This window comes from Colias philodice, chromosome 15 (genome assembly GCF_061535455.1).
Source record: "Colias philodice isolate Cphi_HAF_F1 chromosome 15, ilColPhil1 Martin Lab GWU primary, whole genome shotgun sequence".
NCBI classification, from domain to species: domain Eukaryota; kingdom Metazoa; phylum Arthropoda; class Insecta; order Lepidoptera; family Pieridae; genus Colias; species Colias philodice.
In genome coordinates, this window is record NC_143100.1 from 2,997,033 (window position 1) to 3,016,237 (window position 19,205).

Consider the following 19,205-nt stretch of genomic DNA (forward strand, 5'->3'; position numbering starts at 1 on the left):
GCGTAGTATACATTTTTTGTGAGTAGAAAAATCATAATTTTTTGTATCTAATTATTTTATCGTAATTTTAAAATTAATTAACTTTACATCAACTCCCCGACTCTTGGGAGAATGAAATTTTCAAATCTACGGATTTAATATAAACTGCTCTCTAATCTATGGTCTATGGATACATTATCTATGTAATCTATACCGAATGTTGTCAGTTGTGTATATTTTTTGCCAACGTGTACCTATTAACTTGCGATAAAGTTCAACAACCTTCATAAATTATGATTTTGGTGTGATAAGAGGATCTATTCTTCGATATATTCTTGATATACTTCCAATTTGAGAAAGCAATTCATGATTGAAACCAAGCAAAGCCAGAGATTATTAAAACTTGTATAAAATTTTACGAAAATACTACATCCTTTTACTATTTATCTCATCATGTCGTCGGTAAGCAAATAATTAGAAGAAATTAAGTTATTAATCATGAAAATCATGCTTATATTCATACATACAATTAAATAATGGTATTTTTTAAGGTGCACATTTTCAATGTTGAAATGACATGCGAGGGTTGCTCTGGGGCAGTTGAAAGAGTTCTTAACAGATTAAAAGGTCAAGGAGTTGAGGACATATCAATAAGTTTACCTGAGCAGAAAGTATTGGTTACTTCTACACTAACTGCAGACCAACTTCTCGAAGTTATCAAGAAAACTGGAAAGAAGACAGAATATGTTGGGAAACAGTAATCTAAAATTAGTCTTTTTACATAATAAACTAAGGCAGGTTAAAAATGTGATGTTATAATGTGTCAATATATTATTATTATTTTAATGTTATGTTGTAAATATTGCATAGCTAATCATATTTGCAGAAGTTTTGCATTCATATTGGTTTTTAATAAGTCATGAACACTATAAAGTCTTTTTATGTTGTTATATTTAATAATTATCTTTAGTTTAAGTGTAAATGTAAATTTTATAAAATTGATGTCTCAAAGACGATATAACCATAGTGTCTACAGTATTTTCTACATATATAAATAATATACATTTTGTTCAAATATATATTTTTATTTATTGAAACAAAATCTATCTATCCACTTCTTCCAATAGCACCCTCAATGGTATTTAATCTCAAATCAACAAGATCCACTGCCTCATGAAGTGCATTTAAATGATCGACAATTGCATTTACAGTTGGTAGTACATCTCCACAGTCACATTCTTTGAACTCGTCTGTCCCACAAGTGTATGTTCTGTTGAGCTTCTTAACTCTTTTCAATGAAGGCTCAGTATTGTTTATATTGTGTTCATTAAGTACTTTAAAGCCACTGTTAATTGGAAAGCTTCTTTTTCTTCCCACCCACTCTATCGTACCACTTGTGTAGCAAACATCATTGTCACCTAGTTTAATCATACCAAAAATGCTATTTTCATTAATTGCATCGGCTGACTTATTTACAATTGATGGAATTGTATAAGTGGTTCTAGTAGGTGGTAATCGTGGGATGTGGCTGGCATGTCCTACATTGTTTGAACATTCATTTGATTCCCTTATTTGAGATCCTATATCCTGTCTTCCAGTGTTATCTTGAGAATTCAATAATTCTGCTTGACTAGGATTTTCTACTAAAGTACTGTGAGCATTAGGTCCGTGTATATCACTAACCACTGTTTCCAAAGTGTCATTAAAATCATCCAAATGTGAAAAAGTAGTAACAGGGTACTTATTGCTGTGATAACATTGATACCATATCTTCGCTCCCTGCTTTACATATTAAGAAATGTTTATATAGACTTTCTAATTAGATCACAACTGTCTTGAAATTCAAGTTTTTTGAATGCTAGGTTGTACTTTGTTTGCACAGTGCTGAGTGTACATGCCTGTATTATAATAATAAATTAAAATTTTGAAAAACTACTTACAATAAACTATATGATTTTTATGCTACATTATATATCTTAAGTCTATATTAGTTATCTTTTACTGATAACCTGACTTTTTCCTTTAGATGTAGTGGTTATTTTAGAATTTTGTGATTTTGGAGTGAGCATAGAATTATGTTCAACATTTTCTTTAATATCACTAGCCAATTGCGTAAAGTTGGTTTTCCAGAGGAACACCTGAAAATATTATATTTAATTATTGTTATTAAGAATTGACTCATAAATGAATATTTATACATAAAATATTAATTTAAATATTTACTAGCTTATCGTCTCCTGCTGATGCAAATCCATTGCCACTTGGTGAAAAATTAACAGCATTAACTGAACCGGTGTGTCCACTTAAAGTAAACAGTGGATGTCCCTCTAAGAGGTCTAATATCTGAAAGGAAAATATAACAAAAACATAAGGCACTTGATGATTTGACTTAAAAAACAGATTAAGATGCATTATTTTTGTGTTTACCTTCATTGTTCCATCTTTGCTTGCAGTTAAAATATAACTGCCACTAGGATGAAAACAAAGTTGATTTACTGAATCACTGTGAATGCTGAAATTATAAATTCTTATTAATTTTAATTGCACATAGCAAGTGTTTAATAATCACAAATGGTAAAATAAATATATATCATAATAAGTGTCATTTTATAACACAGACTGATACATACCTATAATATTGCACTAGAGTATGTGTTCTTACATCGTAAAGTTTAATATTGCCTTGTGTAGTGCCAACTGCGACATAGCAACTAGAAGGATGCCACGCTAAATACATTCCATGGCCTTTCTGGTCCTTATAAGTATGAATACATTCTCCAGTCTCAGGATTCCAAAGTTTTGTCGTTTTATCATCTGAACATGAAGCAATGATAGATCCATCTTGAGACATAATAGCTCGTCTTACCCAGTTAGTATGACCAACAAGTGATGCTAGGAATTTGTACTTGTCACTTGACCAGAGCTTTATTATTTTATCGTCTGATGCTGTTATTATCTAGAAATACAAGGAAAAAATGATGTTTTTTATTCTACCATAGGAACTATTCCATGCAACATTTTATTCACAATGCAATACATTACACATTTCTATGTATATCATCTATTTTCAAATTTATTATAAGATATAATATAAAGTATGTATAAATATATTTACCTTACTACCATCAGGACTATATTGAACTGAGCGAACAGTTTGCGAGTGTGCCTTAAACATTCCTGTACTCCCAGTTACTGTAGGCACCCAAAGTCTTACAGTTTTATCACGAGATGCTGAGGCCATATACTTTCCAGATGGAGAAAATGTTACATCCGTCACCGCTTCATCATGTCCTAGGAAACGATAACTTCGGCCACTTTTACCAGAGAGATCCCATAGCTAAGAAAAATATATATTTCTTAAATATTTCAAAAAAATGGCAGTATTTTTTAAATATTATTTTTCACTTACTAAAACGCTGTTGTCTGTTGAACTACTCGCTATTTTTTGTTCATTAGGACTATAAAATAAAGCTGTGATAGTATTACGGTGACCCTTTAAATGTTTTTCTAAACACGGATCCAGGCAAGTGAATGTATCACATTCCATGATAAAAAAATTTCAATCACTCAATAATATTATCAAAAATAACAATTCGCTACATACAATAAAATCGAAGAAGTGAAAACAATGTAAGTTAAATCGTTTGAAAATTGAAAACATTTGTATCTTCACCAGTTTGAATCACATTTGAATTCAAAACAAAAACCATAGACTAATGTTCTTTTTTCTTCTGAGTGCAATTTCAAATGAAAACCAGCCTATTGCCCTATTGCACATTAATGCTAGGCGTCCATTAGAGACGGATCGGGGCGGGTCGCATCGCAACGGGCCGTCTCTAATGGACGCGCTGTTTGCTCCTGCGTCCACCTGTACGGGGCGCGGCGGACCGCCTAGGCGGATTTTATCTAACAGACGCTCGCCGCTCACATCCGCCTGCCTGCGTCCACTAGACGGGTCGGGGCGGGCCGGGCCCGGCCGCAGCGCACCGCTGGCAGAAATCCGCCTGCGAAGCGATATCCGCCAATGCGTTGCGGCCCGCCCCGACCCGATCCGTCGCTAATGGACGATGTTTCATACAAAACATAGGCCGGCGTATTTTTGCGTTGCGATGCGGCCTGGCCCGATCCGCCTAGTGGACGCCTAGCATAATAAAACGATAAATGTATCATAAATCTATACTACTTTTTGAGCCGTATTAAGGTCTTGCAGCATTGAAATAATGTATACGCAAACTTATTTACTTGGGTTGCAGAGCTAATTTGCAGAGAGATAGATACACAAAATATATCGCGAATAGTTCTTGCCACAGGTTCTTGCTATGATCACGATTTGAAATTTCTCTCTGTCCAATTTGTATTTTGTCTTTTAAGAGATTTTATGTGACAACACTTTGAATGAATTTGATTTGAACGTGTCTACTGTCTATGGAAATATTTTCTGATTCTTTTCAACACGAGGTAATTTCAATGTTTTGATCTTAATTTATTTCTTTTTTTGTCGTAATAATGCAAGTTATTTTAGAGTATGGCAAAAAATAATCACATTTTACTTAATTACACTATAAAATGTAATTTAACTGTTTATTTCACACCCAAACAACACCCGGTGCATGCCATTGAGTATTCTTTTATTTTGTTTGCTAAAATATTTGCAATTTTTTTGCAGTTTTGAAATACGAAAAAATATGAAGTGAAATATTATTCTATGGGGTTGATTTTATTGGAAACTGTAGGTAAGACAATAATTATGTTATATAAAGATAAATTATTCATGATCGACTAAAACAATAAATTGCATTCATATGTCATCATGCATTTAACAGCTGTTTTATGCCTTTTGTATAAATTCTTAATTGGTGTCGTTGAACATAGGTTTTAATTAATGTACAGCAAAGACAAGCTACAATGAACATGGGAGCAAATGGAACCGATGTGGCTGGGGAGGTGGCCCTCATAGCTGATGAACTGAGCCGTGCTGTGGAGCTGACTCTTAACCCTACTATTGCACATGAAGCAAGAAATCAAGCTTATAATGCATGTGAGAGGTATGGTTGAATATTAGTATGAATATCCTATCTAATAAGATTGTTATACAGGCCTTTATTACAAGAGATGCAATCAAATTTTGTTGTATTTGAAAAATAAAAACAAAAAAAAAATCAAACTTCACAAAGTTGCATTCACAATGTTTTCAGTTTTAAAGAAAACTCTCCATGGTGTGCACAAGCTGGGTTACTGTTGGCGAGCACAGCCCACTACTCTCCTGTGGTCAAGCATTTTGGTCTGCAGCTTATGGAACACACAGTTAAATATAGGTGGACTCAAATAACTCAAGCTGAGAAGTTGTTTATCAAGGTCTTTATAATCATTAATTTATCTTTGATGAATAAGAATTTACACAAATTAAAATATTTTTTCCTTCATTTTAGGAAAATGCCATGAAATTGTTATACATGGGTGGTTGGGAGACAGGGCACTTGAATGATGCCTTAGCTCGTGTGATCGTGGAAATGATTAAACGAGAGTGGCCTCAGCAATGGCCCACATTGTTATCTGAGCTCAGTGATGCCTGTTCTAGGGGACATTTGCATACTCAAATTGTGCTGCATGTGTTTCTTAGACTTGTTGAAGATGTTGCTACTTTACAAGTAAGTTATTAGATATGAAACTATAAATTTGTTTTTAACTGTCGTTGATTAACCCATTGAGCCCTGAACGGCCCGATCGGTCCACGACACAATAGATTTTCTTTTATATCTGTGATTCCGGGGCCTGAGTTATTAGGCAAATACATAGTTTAACATTCTTGTAAAAGATATTGTAATTACTTGTTAAAATTAAAAATAGGATTATTTGTTTTCTTTTTTTGTTATTAGAGATTTTAAAGTTTATTAAGAAAGATACATATAATTTGTGTTATATTATATCTACCAAAAGATGATTGCATGCCAATATTTATTCATTACAGACACTGGAGCAGCACCAACGACGAAAAGACATCTACCAAGCCCTCACAAGCAATATGGCAGAGATATTTGCCTTTTTCATGCGTCTCATAGAGTTGCATGTCCAGGAGTTTAGAGAGAAGACAGCAGCGGGGGATTATAATGCTGCCGCAAGCAATGGTAGAGTTGTACAGGTATATATTTATTTCATGATTTTTGTGTATATTTTTATAGTATAAAGACAAATCCATACTAATATTATAAATGCGAAAGTAACTCTGTCTGTCTGTCTGTTACTCAATCACGCCTTAACTACTGAACCAATTTGCATGAAATTTGGTATATAGATATTTTGATACCCAAGAAAGGACATACGATAGGTTTTATCCCCGAAATCCTATGGGAATGGGTTTTTCTTTGAAAACGCGGGCGAAGCCGTGGGCGGAAAGCTAGTTTTATATATAACCAATATAACCAAGGACTCAGATTATGCAATATTTATTGTTACATAAGTTGTTATCTATAACAAGTAAAGTAGTTTACAGATTTGTTTACTAATGATATATTTAATTTACATAAGTAGGTTTGATACACATTATTTTATAATTGGTTTTTATTGTATTTGAATACTTTTAGGTGGTCCTGTTAACCTTGACGGGATTTGTAGAATGGGTATCTACAAATCATGTAGTGACCAACAATGGACGCCTGCTACAAATTCTATGCATTTTGCTACAAGATGATGTGTTCCAGTTGCCTGCTGCTGAATGCTTGCTGCAAATTGTGAATAGGAAAGGCTCTGTAAGTTTATTATTGAATCTGCTGTATAAAGTTTTGAAGCCATATACAAATAAAATATATAAAAATTTATTTCACTTAACACGTTTTTTCAGACAAAAGAGCGCAAACCACTTATGATATTATTCAGTGAAGATGCAATCTCATGCATTCATCGCGCAGCCGTGTCGAGTATTTCTGCAATGGATGAAAACCACTACCTGTTTTTGAAGAAACTTTCTCAGGTATTTTGTTCATATTTATTGCAACAGTAGAAATTATTTATGGGGAATAAGTTACATTGCTTTTTAAATTGGTATCTTGAATGTTCATTAACTATTGATAAAAGTTTATAAGGTAGAAAAAAATGTTCTGACATTTTTCCATATATTTTATTTTTTATTGTAATTTGCAAATCTTTCTAACAAACACTTTTGATGAACTATGATCATGTAATCTGGTTTGCATTAAATCATAAATGTAGTGTCTATTAGATTTGTGTTAGCACAAATTCTAATTTGATAACTAAAGTATACAACAACTCAATAACATGTTATATCAACAGGTGTTAGCAGGTCTCGCGCAGCAGCTGACCTCGCTGTGGAACTTTGCGTCCAACTCTGAGCGCTGGCTGCCCGTGCTACTCGAAAGCGCGTTGCTACTAACATCGCACGCATCGCTAACACTCGCGCACACGGCTAACTCGCTGTGGCTCGCGTTCCTGAAGCACGAGCAGATCTCGCGCCTGCCGCACGTGCTGCAAGTGCTGCCGCGGTGGCTGCATGCTGCTGCACCTAAAGTTCTTAAGGTTAGTCCACTATATACATACATATTACAAACAGGGTAGTGTAGCCTGATTAGTTTTTGTAGTTTTCATATAATGTGCTCAATTTCGTAGAATTGGAGAAAAGGAGGGATTACTTATATTTTATTAAAAAAAAGAGCAAGAGCGAGTAATTTCTCGTTATATATTTTTTTAAATATGGATGTAAAAAAATGGGACCATATCACTAAACAGTAGTGAATATAAATAGTGAATATAAAAAAAAAAACAGACAAATACTAAAGATATTTTTTTAAATATGTAGTTTATAATTTAATGTGATTCAAAAGCTGCTATTTTATCATTCTGTTAATATTAAGTAGCACTGCAATTTAAAAAAATAATCAATTTTCCAGGTAACATACCCATCATCGCGTGTGAGTGGTTCAAACGACGCAGTGTCATATGCTTGTATGGATTACGACAGTGAACAAGAGTTCGCAATTTTCTTCAGTCGTTGTCGTACCGAAATTTTGGAGAGCTTTAGGTGAGCATGTTGAAGAGCAAAATAATTATCTGACGGTTATTTTACTAAGGGCTGATTTTTCAATTCGTGGATAAAATTTATTCGTCGAATAATGTATAAAACTACCATTTCAAAAATGTATTCTTATTGCCCGTATTTGACAGTTTACGTGACATTTTAAAATTATCGTGAAATACTTTATTGGACGGGTAAGTTTTATCCAAGGATTGAAAAATCAGCCCTTAATAATGTTTTCTTTTTAATTTTGGAAAAGTATCTTAAATTAATCGATTTGTACGTTTTTAGGTACTGTATGGTAGCAGCGCCTTTAGTGACATGGTCATATGTGGAACAGTGGACACAAACGGCGCTGGACAAATTGGAGTCAGCTCCACCGACTGTGGACGTGACGCATCCATTGCATGTAGAGTGGGAAGCACTTGCACAGGTATAATTGCATTTTTTTAAATCCCTAAAATATTATAAGATTAGTTTTTTTTTTGAAATTTTGCAAACTTACTTGATTTTTTATGTTTGCATGTTCGGTAAATGGGTTATTTCTTGCGAATAAATTGTATAGAAGTGTAAATCACGTTCATCAATGCTAAATGAAAGATACATGTCAGGGGGCGGGGCGTAACAAAAGCACCGCGAGACGTGATCAAACATCCTTTGGTTGCATATATGTATTTCGATATCTTCCCTTTTTGTGTGGATGTTGTGTTTTTGACGTGACAACGACTTATAATTCGATAGCCGGCTGCACGCACGAAAAAATATGACTCATGCGGCGTTACCTCGCTCTGGGGCGTTCCATGTAGGCTTGAAGTGCAAGCGAGAGCGCGGAACGAGCGACAAAGAAGCACAATAGGCCGTTGTCACGTATCAACTATCGTCAGTAATCCGACTTTACAGACAACCAATTTTTTAATAGGTTTAGTAATGTCTTTTTTTGTAATGGGATAAAATATAAGATAGAGATATAAGATTGAGATTTAGATATATTGCACGCCTCATAAGCGAAGCGTTGAGGTGGGTACTACTGTCACTTCGCGCAAAACATCTGATTTTTCAAACTTAAAATGTCTTTATGTATCATACATTGCACTTGTAAGATAATACATACACACACATATTAAGATAAAACACTATTTTTAACGTTCATGATATTTTTGATGTCATTTTTGTTATTTAAACTAGTTAAAAACAGTTTAATTAAGTTCTGTCTTGGACGTCCGTGTGTCTGTATGTGCGGATCCTTTTTCTTGTTAACACGATAGTGACCGAAATACTTTACTAATCGAGTCTTTTTTTTTCTCTTACGCTTGAGTATGCTCAGGAATAGAACCCTTTCATTTTTCAGGGTCTGATTCGATGTGGTTTAATTGTTATTAAATAAACAAAATAAATAATTAATAAATATTTATTAAAAAAAAATTATGAGGATTTTCCAAATTTGGATTTTCCAAATTATTTATTTCTTTACTATATTGGGATTAGATGAGATTGAGTTTTATGACGCACCGGCCGGTACGGAGTCCGACTGCGAATTGAACTTGTTTGGTAAAATAATAATTAATATTACAATATAATAAAATATGCATCGACGCATTGCATTCCGGGAACATGTATTGTCTGTACGATTAGGTAATCGTACATTTTTTGTACTGCGTTTGTAGCTATCTATCATGGTTACTCTGCTCTCCTTTTTTATTCGAAGTTTACTTCCTATGTACTTAGGTACTGGACGTGGTGCTGTCCCGGCTGCTGCAAGCGGAGCCGCGGCCCAACGTGGCGGAGGGGCTGCGGCTGCTGCAGCGCTGCGTGGCGTGCGAGCCGCGCGCGCCGCTGCTGCTGTCGCTGCTGCTCTCCTTCATATCCGCGCTCTTCGTGTTCCTCAGCTGCGCGTACAGCCAGCTGGCCGGTGAGTGGTGCTGTCCCGGCTGCTGCAAGCGGAGCCGCGGCCCAACGTGGCGGAGGGGCTGCGGCTGCTGCAGCGCTGCGTGGCGTGCGAGCCGCGCGCGCCGCTGCTGCTGTCGCTGCTGCTCTCCTTCATATCCGCGCTCTTCGTGTTCCTCAGCTGCGCGTACAGCCAGCTGGCCGGTGAGTGGTGCTGTCCCGGCTGCTGCAAGCGGAGCCGCGGCCCAACGTGGCGGAGGGGCTGCGGCTGCTGCAGCGCTGCGTGGCGTGCGAGCCGCGCGCGCCGCTGCTGCTGTCGCTGCTGCTCTCCTTCATATCCGCGCTCTTCGTGTTCCTCAGCTGCGCGTACAGCCAGCTGGCCGGTGAGTGGTGCTGTCCCGGCTGCTGCAAGCGGAGCCGCGGCCCAACGTGGCGGAGGGGCTGCGGCTGCTGCAGCGCTGCGTGGCGTGCGAGCCGCGCGCGCCGCTGCTGCTGTCGCTGCTGCTCTCCTTCATATCCGCGCTCTTCGTGTTCCTCAGCTGCGCGTACAGCCAGCTGGCCGGTGAGTGGTGCTGTCCCGGCTGCTGCAAGCGGAGCCGCGGCCCAACGTGGCGGAGGGGCTGCGGCTGCTGCAGCGCTGCGTGGCGTGCGAGCCGCGCGCGCCGCTGCTGCTGTCGCTGCTGCTCTCCTTCATATCCGCGCTCTTCGTGTTCCTCAGCTGCGCGTACAGCCAGCTGGCCGGTGAGTGGTGCTGTCCCGGCTGCTGCAAGCGGAGCCGCGGCCCAACGTGGCGGAGGGGCTGCGGCTGCTGCAGCGCTGCGTGGCGTGCGAGCCGCGCGCGCCGCTGCTGCTGTCGCTGCTGCTCTCCTTCATATCCGCGCTCTTCGTGTTCCTCAGCTGCGCGTACAGCCAGCTGGCCGGTGAGTGGCCCCATTTATGGTGCTAGCAAACTGTGTGTTAACCATATAAATGATTTAGTAGTTAAAACTTTAAGTGAGTGGAACTATTTGTGAATTTATGAAAGTGTTAATTTGTTGAAAAGTATTCCACGTGTTGTTAATGTACAAATATGCAATAACATAGGTATATATATTTTTCTTGGTCTATATATTATGTTTATTTCTTTTAAATTTTCTATGTGTTGACTGAACCGAAGTAAGAGAAAAATCATTAAATATAATTTGTTTTATCCAGGGCCAAGCGTAGGTTGCGCGGGCGCCGAGCTGCTACCGCGTGTGCTGGACAAGATCTTCGCAGCGCTGGTGTATGAAGGCGCGCCGCCCGAGGGCCGCGGTGCGCGTGCTGTTAAAAACGTGCGCAGACACGCTGCTGGTCTGCTCGTTAAACTGGGCTCTAAGGTAACTGAAATCATTGCTAACTGTTTTGATGAAAATTTAAAATTCATATCACTTTTGATTTACGTACATTTCATTATTACTTCTCATTTTTTTTTAAATACTTTGATAACTTTAAATCCATGTCCGTTGAAAAGTGACTTATGGTAATAAACTATATAAATCAGGTGAAATCACATTGCCAAAAAACGTACAAAATAAATAGTGTATCAACATTTTCACTGGTTGTGCAGTACCCGCTGCTGCTGCTGCCGGTGTTCCCGCGGCTGCACGAGATGTGCCGCGCGGCGCTGGCGCGGCCCGACCTCAGCGCTGTGGAGAGCGTCACGCTGCAGGAGGCGCTGCTGCTTGTGTCCAACCACCTGTGCTGCTACGAGCGGCAGAGTGCGCTCGTTGCTCAGGTACATAATTTTATACAGGGTGCCAATTTTCTATGGGAAAATAGTTAAAATACTGGAGATAATTTTGCTATCTAGACGTCACTAAATTTCTTACAATTATTTTTGCTTTTAGGTGTTGGGCGATTGCAGCGCGCGTTGGGCAGCGCTATCCGCGCATCTCACTAGTGCAGAAGCTCTAGCCCGGTTAATCGGCCTGGACGCGCCGCCCACAGACGCGGACGAAGAACGCGGTCGAGCTCGCCGTACACTCCTCCACGCGCTATCCCTCGCGCTCGGTGTCGTCAAACGTACTTGCGTGCCAGCGGATCCAGATAAAGCTGCCCGTGGCGGGTTCGGAGCCGGACTCACTCCGTCCGGGAACCCGGTTTGGCGCAACCCGGCCGCAGCACATGTATTGCCGCTGTTCCCGCACGCGCTAGCCCTGGGCCGCGCGTTGCACGAACTGCACGCTCCACATGCAGTAAATCTGCGCCACCCTGCGCATGCGCGTGCACTACAACCACCGCCCGCTGAGAGGAGGAACTTACTGGGCATGCGCGATGATACTCCGCTCGCGCCGCTCTCAGTGCCTCAAGCTACAACGCCGCAGGATAGAATGCAGAATTTCTTGCACACATTGCACGATAATGTAAGTTTAATATTCATAGTTGTTGTTCTTAACTTCATCTATATGGTAGCGACATACTTGTTTGAAACACTTGAATTTACTATACTTATAAATAATACTGGTAATTTTTATACAACAAATTAATTATGTATAGGATATAACACAAAACTAGGTTTTTTTGCAATTTATTATCTGTACCAGTGGGGTATTTGTGTTACGTTTCGTTTGAACTGGACATTTTTCTGTTTAAGAAAAAAATCGTTATAATCCTATCACAAGAATTATAAAGATACTATTTTTGTGGTTTCTGATGTCCACTATTTATATTGTTGTTAAATTTTAATTTTACCTATTGTTGCCCAAAAAAGGCTAGGTAAAACAAAGAAAAGAGTCCGTAATACATATTAATACTAAGTTGTGTATACAGGTGTGTCAGCTGGTGGGCGCGGCAGCCGCGTCGCTGGGGCGCGAGCTGTACGGCGCGGGCGGGCTGGCGCGCGCGGTGTGCGGCGCGCTGCTGGCGGCGCCCGCGCGCCTGCCCGACCACTGGCTGCGCCGCGTGCTGCGCGCCGCGCTGCGCCCGCTGCTGCTGCACTGCCCGCCCGCGCACTACGCCGATGTGGCGCTGCCGCTGCTGCAGCACACCGCGCCGCTCAGTTAGTATACACTATAGCGCCCGCGCGCCTGCCCGACCACTGGCTGCGCCGCGTGCTGCGCGCCGCGCTGCGCCCGCTGCTGCTGCACTGCCCGCCCGCGCACTACGCCGATGTGGCGCTGCCGCTGCTGCAGCACACCGCGCCGCTCAGTTAGTATACACTATAGCGCCCGCGCGCCTGCCCGACCACTGGCTGCGCCGCGTGCTGCGCGCCGCGCTGCGCCCGCTGCTGCTGCACTGCCCGCCCGCGCACTACGCCGATGTGGCGCTGCCGCTGCTGCAGCACACCGCGCCGCTCAGTTAGTATACACTATAGCGCCCGCGCGCCTGCCCGACCACTGGCTGCGCCGCGTGCTGCGCGCCGCGCTGCGCCCGCTGCTGCTGCACTGCCCGCCCGCGCACTACGCCGATGTGGCGCTGCCGCTGCTGCAGCACACCGCGCCGCTCAGTTAGTATACACTATAGCGCCCGCGCGCCTGCCCGACCACTGGCTGCGCCGCGTGCTGCGCGCCGCGCTGCGCCCGCTGCTGCTGCACTGCCCGCCCGCGCACTACGCCGATGTGGCGCTGCCGCTGCTGCAGCACACCGCGCCGCTCAGTTAGTATACACTATAGCGCCCGCGCGCCTGCCCGACCACTGGCTGCGCCGCGTGCTGCGCGCCGCGCTGCGCCCGCTGCTGCTGCACTGCCCGCCCGCGCACTACGCCGATGTGGCGCTGCCGCTGCTGCAGCACACCGCGCCGCTCAGTTAGTATACACTATATAGTTGACTCGCTTCCCTAATCCTTGCTTTTGTTCCATCCGCACCATCTGGATGGTTGGCGCTCCACCACTGTCCGCTTCACCCGCAACTTCCTTCCGCGTACGGTGAAACTGTGGAACGATTTGCCACCTGCGGTGTTCCCGAACAACTACGATATTGGGGCCTTCAAGTAAAGAGCTTATTTGTCCATAAAAGGCCGGTAAAGCAAAAATGTTAACCGTAGTACACGAGTACGCTTTTATCTAAATGTTTATCACATTGCTATTTTTTTTTTTTTACACAAAATATTAAAATAATTATATAAACACGTATTACGTGTACGCGTAAACGTCTTTAAATTATTTTATTTTGATGTAAATAAACATAAAGTTAATTTTAAGTAGATAGTGATCCACATTGCTACAATTAGCAATGTGGATCACTATCTACTTAATATATTATATGATATGATAATTCTAAAAACAAAAACACATTGTCATAAAATATGGAAAATATTTTTAATAAATTTATATTTTCAGTGGTTGTACATTTAACACAACGTTGGGACTACGTGACGTCGCTGTACGAGTCTGGTAAACTGGAAGAGGAGTGTGGGAGTGAATCGCAAGAAGTTTTAGAAGATATGCTAGTCCGCCATCTTACTAGAGAATATTTAGAAGTATTAAAGGTATAAATGTCAGATATAAGTAAAATAAGTGTTTATTCGATTCAGGGATTAGACAGCATGCATTTCGGAAATATGTATATTTTTTTATTTTTTTAATACACTCGAAATCTGAATTTATAAAATACGTCAGGCTCGTCTATAAAATTTAATAACGTTTAACTTTAAATCGCATAATATAATTTATTAATGATCTTCGATAAAAAATGAAACAGTGACAATTTCTATGTCTGTTTTGAGTACATAATCCATTATCCTTGCCACCAGGTGTCGCTAGTAGAAGGCGGGGTGGCGTGCGAAGCGAGCGTGGACATGGACGAGGATAGTATGGGAGGCGGCGGCACTGCGGGCGGGGCGGCGGCCCGGACGCCGGAACACGTGTCCGAGCTGGGCGCGCTGCTGCTGGCTGACCCCGTGGCGGGCCCGGCGCTGCTGCACACGGTGGGTATTGCGCCGAGTGGGGTATGTCGCTAGGTGGCAGTAGTGACAGTATGGGAGGCGGCGGCACGAACGCCGGAACACGTGTCCGAGCTGTCCCTAGACGATAATGCGGCCATGCCAAGCATTACGTGGTTTCATGCATGAATGAATCTTTAATTAAATAAGCTAAATGATGGTCCTTCTTATTTTCTATCCTGCACGTTGGATGACAATCAGCATGATCGTTTACTTCGGCTATACTCAAGCTGGATGCTAACTGTATAAAAAGTAAGAATTTGATTTTTTTTTAGATTAGAGTTGATTAGAGTTGAGTAAAATAAAATAAAGGAGTCTACCCTTGATGTACAACTCACAGTGTAGGTGTACAGCAGGTGAGCCTTTAAAAGTTTATTCTTGTGTTATCTTATTGTATGCAAGATGTGTTGGTATGGCACGATGATCAATTTATTATTCCATTTGCAGATCCTGCGCGCGCTCACATGGAACGACTCAACGTCATCTCTCCGTGCTTGTGCACTAGCACTACCGGCACTACGCGCGGCGCTCGGCGCGAACAGCGTGAGCGCGGCGGAGGCGAACGGCGCGCTGGCGGCCGTGCTGCACGCGCTGCGCCTGCACGGGCAGCACGAGGCCAACCAGGCGGCGCTGCTCACGCTCGCCGTGCAGGTACACTCACTCGCCGTGCAGGTACACTCACTCGCCGTGCAGGTACACTCACTCGCCGTGCAGGTACACTCACTCGCCGTGCAGGTACACTCACTCGCCGTGCAGGTACACTCACTCGCCGTGCAGGTACACTCACTCGCCGTGCAGGTACACTCACTCGCCGTGCAGGTACACTCACTCGCCGTGCAGGTACACTCACTCGCCGTGCAGGTACACTCACTCGCCGTGCAGGTACATTCACTCGCCGTGCAGGTACACTCACTCGCTGTGCAGGTACACTCACTCGCCGTGCAGGTACACTCACTCGCCGTGCAGGTAACACTCACTCGCCGTGCAGGTACACTCACTCGCCGTGCAGGTACACTCACTCGCCGTGCAGGTAACACTCACTCGCCGTGCAGGTACACTCACTCGCCGTGCAGGTACACTCACTCGCCGTGCAGGTAACACTCACTCGCCGTGCAGGTACACTCACTCGCCGTGCAGGTACACTCACTCGCCGTGCAGGTACACTCACTCGCCGTGCAGGTACACTCACTCACGAGTTACACATATCTTTATAGGCCGGGAGATACTGACACAAAATTTCGAGTCATTTGTAACAGTGTATCTTTGTAATATAAATATAATCGCTTTCACAGACAGATAGCCGATGTAATAAGAAGTAATTTAGCCTAATTTTGATTCTGATATTACATAAGGATTAGATGCATTACGATAAAAAGGAAAAACTCTATTACGCAGGTGATATCGCGAGATGCGAATAATGACTCATTCTGAACAGTTTATTGATTAAAGTTGAAAGGCGTATACCTGTTCTTTTTTTAAATCAGGACTTTCTTAAAATTTTCCGTAATGTTATTGTTTTTCAGCATTTATTTCTTATTAAACTAAAAGATAGTGTCTCTTACATTATGTTTTAGTGTAATATAGAGTATTTTTATTTCAAAATGATCGCGTTCGATTCGAGACTAGGAATATAGATTTTACCAAAATCTGATAATACAGATTTCATTTTCATGAAAGTCTGTTTCTTCCTTCAACAATTCGATATTACACAGATTGAAAACTCAACCTATATAATATTAATTATTAATTAATTATTATTAATACCTATTTTATCGTGAACATAATCATCCTTAATACTTTAACTATGTCACTGATCGAATGGGTTGCTTGGAAGAAATTGCTTGCAGCAATAAAGCCGCCTTTTGACTAAATATGTCCTATTAAGTAAAATTTGTATTTTCTGTTTGTGTGCAATAAAGCTTATAAATAAATAAAATAAAATAAATACTATTATAACGTAACTAGGCGTACGAAACGCTACGGCCCCGTTTCCCGGGCGTGGCGAGCGTGCTGGGCGCGATCCCGGACGTGGACGCGCACGACCTGCGCCGGCTCGACGAGAAGCTCACCGCGCACCCCGCCAGACCCGCCAAGATCGATAAGAGCAAGAAGGAGCTGTTTAAGAAGATCGCTTCTAGGGTGAGTACGCACACAAACACAAACACACACACACACACGCACCCACACATATACAAACACAAGCCAAAAACTAAAATTAAAGTGTAGTTTCAATGTAGAATTAATGCTAACCAAATAATTTGAAAGCAACTATGTGGAGAAAACATTAATTTGCATAATAATTAACTATTATTTCTTCTTAGATCTTTAAGTATTTGTTAATCATTAGCACCGTATCTTTTATATTTTTCTTTGCTCACACACATTTATCTGATTGTTATTGGTGTACCTTGTAATTGGCGTATATAATTGTAAAATGTTCTATTTAATTTATGTTTAACTGTAAGGTACCTTAATACACATAAATAAATCTTATATATAAAATTCTCGTGTCACAATGTTAGTCTGCATACTCCTCCGAAACGGGTGGACCGATTCTCATGAAATTTTCTGTGCATATCGGGTAAGTCTGAGAATCGGCCAACATCTATTTTTCATATGTACCACGGGCGAAGCCGGGGCGGACCGCTAGTAAATAAATAAATTTACAAGTCACAAGTTGTCTATTACTTCAAGTCGGTAAAAAGTGTCCGAACAGAGTTATTGAACCTCCTTATTTCGTGGCAATAAATTTCAAAGTATATTGTTTACGCTTATTAGAAAACTCTTCCTTATAGACGCGTATGCAGAGTTTTTCTTTGGACATTTTTTTATGAATAGTGAGTCTATAGTCGAGCCAATTTAATAGGCAACATTTGACGTCTATCAATTTTATCTTCGAAGAGAGGTAACCTGCTTAAAAACATCGATTAAAGTGAATTAATCGATACTGACTTGAAAAATTTGTCAATCGAACTTGAAACACATTTATTAATTTATGATGATTTTTATTCACAAGTAATCAATGCATTCGATTCTAGATGTCAGATTTCGATTTTTAGAGTAACGTCTCTGGTATTTAAAACGAAAAAAAGTTTATTGACACAAAATTGTAGCGACGTCAGTTCTTTAATTCAGAAATTGTTAATTATGTTTAGAATGGTTTATCAGTAATATGAAATCTTAAAATTACTTGTATCGGTCATTATTATTATAAATATGTAATCGTTTTTGAAAAAAGTTAAGCAAATGTGCAGTTCTAACAAAACGAAATATCATGTTATTCTATGTCGTCGTTACTAGGTTACATTGTTGAATTTTGTTGAACTGTCAAATGTTGCCTATTAAAATGGCTCTACTATAGTTGTTTATTCACAAAAATAGGAACATTTTATAACAATAAAATGAATTGCAGGTAATCGGCCGTAACGTGGGGCAACTATTCAAGAAGGAGGTGTTCATACTAGACTTGCCGACCATGCACGCGCCCAAAGAGAAGCGCACCGTGGACGGCACAGAGGGAGGGCTGGAACAGTTGTTTGCGAACGCGCCCACATAGCGGCGCACGTGCGAACGCGACGACGGCTCGCCCGATACTGACGCATTTGGCTTGTGATTGGTTCACGCGCTCTGTATATCTGACTCGACCGATTCTCAATTCGTGTGTATATCGGGTAGATCTGAGAATCGGCTTTTTTTGAAGTGAAAACTTCTTTAGCGGCGTTAAGTACTTTTTCTGTAATGGGTATAAAATCTTAAACTCGCGTCAGGACACGTGACCTGATCGAAAAAGCGTAAGACGGATGGATATCAAACATGCTCAACGTTAATAATCAAGTTTTCACTTCTGCCGGCACTCCCGGAGTGCAACCCGTCTTTTTTTTAAGTGATAAGAGTAAGCAACGTTTGCTTGGATAGGATATTATACAGATGCGTTGTGGAGTTGCGTGATGTGGTTTGATTTGTATACTGCGTCTGCGATGTCGCGTTATGTGATAAAGTTATAAATTGTTGTGTAATAGAATCGTCTTCCCGTGGAAGTCAGGAATCATCGGTTTAAAATATAATGAATAGACATCGGATTATATGCATTTGCATATTTGCATATGCAAATGCATAAAACTCTGTAATTACGGCGTTAGTGCATATTTTAGCCTTTTTCCCCAATCGTGCATATTTCGTTAAGTAGAGGGAATTTTGATTGGTCGACTAACCCTTATTAGCCAATCAGAACGCTCAGCGAGTAAACAAACCCTATTTTGGCATGGTAAAATGGCAAAAATTACATAATGGGCTCCATTTTAAGTAAATTTTAGCCATTCAAAATAGGGCTAGATTACCCTTTTGGGGCTAAAAACTTAAAACACGGGTTGAATTAAAAAAAGGGCTAGATTAAGCCCGGAAAGGTCTAAGGTGGCA

General features: G+C 41.0%; 4 protein-coding genes across 6 annotated transcripts; 2 read left to right on the forward strand and 2 right to left on the reverse strand.

The window, feature by feature from the left end:
* The first annotated feature begins 193 nt into the window (after positions 1–193).
* On the forward strand, positions 194–1,054 carry Atox1 (Antioxidant 1 copper chaperone). Its single transcript, XM_089703874.1, has 2 exons — positions 194–441; positions 531–1,054. Exons 1-2 carry the CDS (start codon positions 433–435, stop codon positions 738–740), a joined length of 219 nt encoding a protein of 72 aa, XP_089560000.1. The 5' UTR covers positions 194–432; the 3' UTR covers positions 741–1,054.
* LOC149482076 (uncharacterized) lies at positions 950–1,770 on the reverse strand (the record flags this gene model as incomplete). The annotated part of the gene is made up of 1 exon (XM_089703875.1): positions 950–1,770. A coding segment is annotated over one exon (684 nt), but the record flags the coding sequence as incomplete, so codon positions are not given.
* LOC149482077 (uncharacterized) lies at positions 1,635–3,724 on the reverse strand. Of its 3 annotated transcripts, none has more exons than XR_016316681.1 (7): positions 3,389–3,724; positions 3,095–3,316; positions 2,610–2,935; positions 2,407–2,491; positions 2,203–2,322; positions 1,920–2,117; positions 1,635–1,761 (listed from the first exon to the last, which is right to left on the reverse strand). XR_016316681.1 is itself a non-coding variant. In XM_089703873.1 (6 exons), exons 1-6 carry the CDS (start codon positions 3,524–3,526, stop codon positions 1,971–1,973), a joined length of 1,038 nt encoding a protein of 345 aa, XP_089559999.1. In that variant the 5' UTR covers positions 3,527–3,724; the 3' UTR covers positions 1,704–1,970. The 3 variants fall into 3 exon arrangements, 1 of the variants encoding a protein (XP_089559999.1); XR_016316682.1 differs by having other exon boundaries at positions 1,664–1,758; XM_089703873.1 differs by having other exon boundaries at positions 1,704–2,117.
* A 639-nt stretch (positions 3,725–4,363) lies between these two features.
* Ranbp21 (exportin-5-like protein Ranbp21) lies at positions 4,364–18,854 on the forward strand. The gene is made up of 21 exons (XM_089704193.1): positions 4,364–4,437; positions 4,646–4,712; positions 4,870–5,024; positions 5,175–5,334; positions 5,409–5,627; positions 5,948–6,118; positions 6,561–6,725; positions 6,818–6,946; positions 7,267–7,509; positions 7,881–8,011; positions 8,297–8,438; positions 9,731–9,914; positions 11,084–11,247; positions 11,478–11,645; positions 11,758–12,273; positions 12,680–12,908; positions 14,188–14,336; positions 14,601–14,774; positions 15,237–15,440; positions 16,755–16,928; positions 18,202–18,854. Exons 3-21 carry the CDS (start codon positions 4,885–4,887, stop codon positions 18,343–18,345), a joined length of 3,606 nt encoding a protein of 1,201 aa, XP_089560319.1. The 5' UTR covers positions 4,364–4,437; positions 4,646–4,712; positions 4,870–4,884; the 3' UTR covers positions 18,346–18,854.
* Positions 18,855–19,205: the final 351 nt, after the last annotated feature.

Excerpts from the sequence above, each read along its gene's own strand:
- LOC149482077 (XM_089703873.1), bottom strand. The coding sequence starts at position 3,526 with ATGGAATGTGATACATTCACTTGCCTGGATCCGTGTTTAGAAAAACAT. Across the intron at positions 3,317-3,388 it reads CAACAGACAACAGCGTTTTA|CTATGGGATCTCTCTGGTAA; the intron begins GTAAGTGAAAAA and ends TATTTTTCTTAG. Across the intron at positions 2,118-2,202 it reads CAGCAGGAGACGATAAGCTA|GTGTTCCTCTGGAAAACCAA; the intron begins GTAAATATTTAA and ends TAATATTTTCAG.
- Ranbp21 (XM_089704193.1), top strand. The coding sequence starts at position 4,885 with ATGAACATGGGAGCAAATGGAACCGATGTGGCTGGGGAGGTGGCCCTC. Across the intron at positions 9,915-11,083 it reads CGCGTACAGCCAGCTGGCCG|GGCCAAGCGTAGGTTGCGCG; the intron begins GTGAGTGGTGCT and ends TGTTTTATCCAG. Across the intron at positions 15,441-16,754 it reads TGCTCACGCTCGCCGTGCAG|GCGTACGAAACGCTACGGCC; the intron begins GTACACTCACTC and ends TAACGTAACTAG.